This window comes from Nicotiana tomentosiformis, chromosome 7 (assembly GCF_000390325.3).
Source record: "Nicotiana tomentosiformis chromosome 7, ASM39032v3, whole genome shotgun sequence".
NCBI classification, from domain to species: Eukaryota; Viridiplantae; Streptophyta; class Magnoliopsida; order Solanales; family Solanaceae; genus Nicotiana; species Nicotiana tomentosiformis.
In genome coordinates, this window is record NC_090818.1 from 130,635,382 (window position 1) to 130,641,855 (window position 6,474).

Sequence of the window (6,474 nt, forward strand, 5' to 3'; positions counted from 1 at the left end):
ATTTTCTTGAAATGTTATTCAAATTTTAAAACTAAATAAATGAGGAATAGCACTTGTAGTATTTTGAAATGGAAATATATGAGTTGTGAAATATCTTGGATTTAACTATTCTCAAATAGTTGATTTGGCTACGAATATCATCATTGATAAATGAAAAGGTTTTGGGAGTTACTTAAGTTCACCGAGATTGACCTTGGATACTTTTCCTCATTAGGTCATGAAACTACACATGTCGGTGTAAGCGTAGAACCTACCTTATGGTTGGGAACTACGGCAGAGTACTTCCCGTGAGGGGGTACTATTGTGCTACTTTATTAGCATGGCTGAGTCGATTCGTGCGGCACAACGATGAGACGACCTGAGTAAGTAGGGTATATGATACTTGCTGCTAGGTACATAACCTAGTTGATTTTCTTCTGTGTCGGTGATGCTGTAGTATTCCCGATAAATGAAAAATCTAACATGATTTTACAAAGATTAATGCTAAAGGAAGACTTTGAAATATGTTGTACTATATTATTTATTTCATTTTCTAAATTGTAAATTGATATGAAAGCTTCTTTCTTAAATCAATTGTCATTGCATATCTTATATCTTCTTAAGTCTTGTCCTATTTTCTTTTGGGGAACGGTTCATGATTCGTACTAGGCATGTGGAGCTTAGGCCTTTCGGCCACATTTCCATTTCTGTTTTCAGGGAGTGGACCTGATCAACTTGGGTCGCGTGGATAGGGCAGCTTTATATTCTCTGTTTACGCTTTTTGGTGAGACTCCACACTTGTACTCGTAGAGGACTTTATTATACTATTAATCTTTTGAGCCACCGGATTATGCCTTGATTGACCATTTCTTTTCCGTGTCATAGAGATTCCATAGACAATAGTAGTATTCATTTTTAGGCTGTAATCCTATGGTTATTCATATGGCATGCATGGATGAAATTGTCTTTTATCTTTACGAAGTTTTCTTTCAAAGGAAAATATTTACTTAAAGATATTATTCATGTTTTGTTTTATATCTTAAAATGATTGTATTTGAAGAGGATTTCACATCTTTCTATTAGGCATACAAATGAGTATTAAGTTATGGTATGGTTCACTCGGATCGGGTAGATTACCGAGTGCCGATCACGTGATTTTTAGGGCGTGACAATAATTTTCCTGCAAAGAAGTGTTGTCAACCCCTTGGAGCTATGTGGCCCCGCCAATGCTATGAAACAATGTTGTCAACTAGTAGGGCAAATGAAACTACTCATTGATTGATCTGATATTTTAATCACATAAATTATAAGTATCATTTTTAACGAGTAAGCTACAAGAATTAGAGCAGTATGGCCTAACAGAAAGGCTGAGAAAATGGCACTTAGTGCGAGAGAAAATATTTCTGGTTCCTCTTCTTATGATGAGTCTATTGTTTAAACAAGTATTGCCCTTTTGTTTTCTTAAGATAGATCAGCTTTTCAGGGAGATTAGGAGGAAAATTGGATACATTATTTACAATAATCACTTTATAATATGAAATTCATAATTCATAACAGTATGGAAACGAATTAACATTAGAAAGCAGGTTTTGGAAAATTTAAAAAAATATACCACAAAGAAATTGACAGCTGTGGGATTTGAACCCACGCCCTTTCGGACCAGAGCCTAAATCTGGCGCCTTAGACCACTCGGCCAAACTGTCTTGATATAGTAAGCTCGTCGATTTAATTTATATTAAAAATACTTGCGCGTCTCAACTTGAGTTTTCACCATGACATGATATGATTGTTTTTTACCTTTGTCTTACAATGCCACTCAAATTCAAATTGACAAGAAACTGTTTTTTCAATTCCATTTAAAGGTTCACTTGGACGAAAATGTTAGATTTGAGATAGAAATTTAAATAACATATTTTCAAGTGTCATTTGGAGTGAAACATGTATTCGATATTCAAATTTAGGTGAAATACATAGAGAACCGCCTAAAGTTGCCACGTCTGTTAATTTAGATACATTAACTAATGTTGTATACTTAGCTTGTGTTCAAAATTTAGTATACTTTTAGTTTCCCAATTTTAAAAGAAGTCTACTTCAGACTGCATAATTCAACACTCTTTGGCTTTGATTTCTCATGTTCTCTAGCAAGAGTGACATGGGGAAGACTAAGAAAAGCTTAGCAACAAGAAGAATGATGTTTCCAAATGGCCAAATATAAAAGTAGTAGCACTTGAAACAAGAACAACAATTAAAAACTCAAGACTAATGATAAAGACAAGATAAGTGGAGGGATATTTCACAGTCTGGTTATCATTATCTCTACAATGGAAAGCAAACTTAGGACATCACATAGGAACAACTAAGCAAAAGGAACTACTTCCTTTCCAATGTTAAAAATATTACTAGTTCAAATTGAACAACACTGTCTTGGCTTAGATTTCTCAAGTTCTCTACACGAGAACGATCTGCCAAACAGATATGGGGAAGACTAATAAAAACTTAATTAGCAGAAAAGAGATAAAATCCTTAGTTCAACTTGAAGCAACAGTAGAAGATAAACTAGAGAATGATGAAGTAACAAGTGATCACACCTTCTAAGCTTCTGCTATAGACAGTAGCGAAGCCAAGAATTTCCTCTAGGGTGTTCAAACTTGAAAGAATTAAACAAAAAAATCCCGATAAAGTGTATTGAATATATGTTACATACCTCCAAAACCTAATATTTTACTTATATATAAAGTGTAATTGACCACCCTTACCCGAGTGTAGCTTCGCCCCTGGCTATAGAACTCTGCGCAGCACCAGATGATCAGCTGTCTTGAACTAACTATTTATTAATCCCACCCTGCAAGGGAAAGAAACTCCGTCATCCTTGAAGCAGATCAACGGCGTTAAAAGCATCATAGAACCATATGAAGAGTTTAGGGGATATATTAAAGTTCCGTTATTCTAAAGAATCACAACTGCAAGTGTTAAATGTGAAGAGAAATTAAAGTGAGCAACAAACTCTGTGTGGTCATTCTTTTGTTCTCTTTTGTGAATACATAATACCTTATAAAAATTAGATGTGTAAAGACTGAACTATTATTACACATTGTTTTCACCCTTGTTTCACAGTAGATATCATTATCAGACAACCAAATGGGAATATATAGGATGTAAAGTAGCAACACAAAGAAAAATATATACTAACTGATTTGGAAGTATTCTTTTGAGATAGTTTGATTCTCACAAGGTTTCTCATGGATGCGAACACTAAGGATATCATTCGCCATGCTCTCTTGCTCTTCTTGAATTTCTTTGACGGACTTTGCAACAGAACTTCTGCAGTTATGCAACTCTATTGACTCCAACGTACAAATTTCGCCAATATCTTTAGGAATTTCCTCCAGGTATAAGCATCGTTTCAGAACTAGGCGTTTCAGCTTTGGGAAGTTAACACTGCCAGCGTCCCAATGCTTCAGATTTGTCCTGTCGATTAGGAGGAACTTAAGTTGAACGAAATTCTCTTGGTTGTTTAATCTCCATACATCGCCATCAAATCCATTGTCTTTAATTTTAAGCACTTTGAGATTTGGCAGCGTTACAATATTAGCCATGTCTTCCCATGGTAAATAAGTACATCTTAATGTCAACCTCTTCAGAGATGTAGGCAAAGCATACTTACTTGGGAGAGGGTGCGGATATAATTTTCTAGAGCAGATTATCTTCAATATTTCAAGCTTATTTAAACACGAAAGGTTATTTAGCGTCTGGAAAATCATATCTCTCCTGCATTCTGCCCAAGCGCCATGAATTTTCAGCCTCTTTAGATTGGGAAAACCAGTAAACAATCCCTTAGTACAACAGGAAATACTTATATCTGAAAGTCCCTCGAGATTTTGTAGCTTGAAACCGGACCCTTCTTTACTCGATGGAACACGAAAAGAAGAAATCTTTCTTACATGAAGATGCCTCAAAAGTTTCATTTTCCAGATATCCACTGGTAAATTAGAGTGTCCGCCAAAAACTAAGTTTTGCAGATTATACAGCTCGGACACTGACCTGTGAAGATCATCATAACAGTTGAATTCAAGATATCTGAGATGTACTAATTTTGTTAACTCGAGAGGGAATTCTCGGAAAGTATACTGAAGGATTGCCAACACTCTTAGAAGTTTGAAGCGCGCTAAAAAAGGTACTTGTTTAGAAAGGGGCGATACAAGTTTTAGTCCATTGAATAAGTACAAAGTTCGGGTAAAACTAGATGATGAATTCCAGCAATCAGTCGGAGAAATGGTTGAATGGAAACTGTAACGACGAACATAAGGCTTACAAGCTGAATCATTGAATCTTCTGATTACTTTATGAATTCTGGTAACCTGCATAAACTTCTCCTTTTCAGCTTGTCTTAAAATCAAGTCTCGCACCAGATCATGAACGCCACATGTTTTCATCTCGCCATTAAATCTCCGTTTTATAACCATTATTAAGTTTCTACTAATAAGATCCTCCAACCATTCTTTTCCAATTTCTTCCAAGCTTTTGACCCTTTCATTCCTTAGAAAACCATCAGCAATCCATAATTGGATCAATCTATGAATTTCAACCTCAAAACCTTCCGGGAAAGCTGCCATAGAAAGGAAGCTTGATTTCAGGTGATCGGGCAAGTAACTATAACTCATCGCGACCACTCCAAGACATTTATCTGGTTCACTAGCAACGATTTTACTTATAGTTTTGGCAACATCATTCCAACATTTTCGTGTTGTAGAAATTTTCGAGAGATGTCCTGCAACCACTAGAAGAGCTAAAGGTAGTCCTTGGCATTTTTGTGCTACTTGCTTTCCGATATCTTCTAATTCAGGAGGACATACATGTTCTACACCAAACACCTTGCCCTTAAGTAACTTCCAACTATTATCCGAATTCAAGAGGCTCATCTTATGAGGTTTGCTATCGGGATCTGCATGCTTAGCGACCTGTTCGTGCCTACTAGTCAAAATAATTCGACTCCCATTGTTATCATCAGGAAAAATTCTTGTCATAAGATCCCAGATTTCCTTACTCCAAATATCATCCATGACAACAAGGTACCTCCGACACTTTAACTTTTTGTATATCATATCCATCAGCTGATCGTCAGTACTTTCGTTAATCTCATCTCTCACATCCATTGGATAAGTCTCACTAATGTGAGGAATACAAGAAAGAATGCTCAACCATAAATCTCTAATTCGATATTCTTGAGATATCGTTACCCAAACATGGATGTCAAAGCGATTCCTGATTTCAGGATGATGGTATGCTTTTTTAGCAAGAGTTGTCTTGCCAATACCGGCCATGCCCAAAATTGAGACAACTTCTCGACCACATGGTGGCCCTATTAGTCGTCTCATGATTTTCATCAAGTCGTCTTCAAGACCCACGACAACATTTTCTAGACTCATATTTACAATATGTCTAGATGATGAATCAAGACCTAGCAAAGAATCCACTTTTGTACTACTAATAATACTACTATTTTGCATCAAGATCTTCCTCTTCACAGCATCAATCTTTTCTAAAAGTGGAGGCAAATCATCGCATATAGGCTGGCGTGACAATCCAAGTCTTGAACGACAACGTTCCAATTGATTAAATTCATATATATTTAGTTCAATCACATTCTCTGCTTCATTCACTGCAATTCTTATCTCTCTCTCTAACTCCTCAAACTGTTGTTTACATGAGTCTTGCCTTCTAATATTGCAACTACTCTCAAGAAAGTTTTGGAAATATCCAACACTATCAAGGAGTGATTCCACCATTTTTCTTGTATCACCAATTACCCAACGTGGCTTTTGTTGCATGACCTGCTTCAACGTTTGAATTAGAGAAATCACAGCTGCATAACCCATCTCACACCAATGTGTACAATAAATTTTAAACGCAATAAGGTACTAGTTTTAAACACAATAAATATGTTCCAATTTTATCAAATGAGAAGCAGTCTCTCTCGGCATACAAAGAATATTTGAAACGACTTTCAAACCATACCGTACCTGCTCAGTGTGCCCCTTTCTTCGAGTGCCCTACTGAGTCAGAAGTGCCTTAATCACTCAAGGATTTTCAAAGAGTAGCTCGGTGTACAAGGCATCTCACGTTCACCCAGGTATTAAAAAGGATCGCACCCTAAGGATCGTAATGTAAACAATCTTCTATGACTTGAACTACTCAAGGATTATATTAGAGAAAGAGAAGTTTTTGTTTTCAATGCATTGAAAATATTTTTTGGGTACAACAGTCCCTACTAAATTTTCAATATAATATTCTAATAAACATTGAGAGAAGAATATAACATTAAGCTTTGAAAAAATGTATACTATTTCGTTAATTTGTATGCAACTGATTTGCTTCCCAGAAGTTACAGAAGAGAAAGTCAACAGTCCAAATTAAACGACTCAGTCTTGTTCTATTAAACAAGTTTAATCGGTTGTCTGGTCCCTTTCTTTTTGCTCACCTAATACACACAGTCCA

At 36.0% G+C, this 6,474-nt stretch overlaps 1 protein-coding gene and 1 non-coding gene across 2 annotated transcripts; both read right to left on the bottom strand.

Annotated features, from left to right (window-relative positions):
* Positions 1-1,602: 1,602 nt before the first annotated feature.
* TRNAL-UAG (transfer RNA leucine (anticodon UAG)) lies at positions 1,603-1,682 on the bottom strand. The gene has a single exon. It is a non-coding gene; the product is annotated as a tRNA-Leu (tRNA).
* A 593-nt stretch (positions 1,683-2,275) lies between these two features.
* LOC104109447 (putative late blight resistance protein homolog R1A-3) lies at positions 2,276-6,253 on the bottom strand. Its single transcript, XM_009618751.4, has 2 exons — positions 3,209-6,253; positions 2,276-2,821 (listed from the first exon to the last, which is right to left on the bottom strand). Exons 1-2 carry the CDS (start codon positions 5,853-5,855, stop codon positions 2,811-2,813), a joined length of 2,658 nt encoding a protein of 885 aa, XP_009617046.1. The 5' UTR covers positions 5,856-6,253; the 3' UTR covers positions 2,276-2,810.
* Positions 6,254-6,474: the final 221 nt, after the last annotated feature.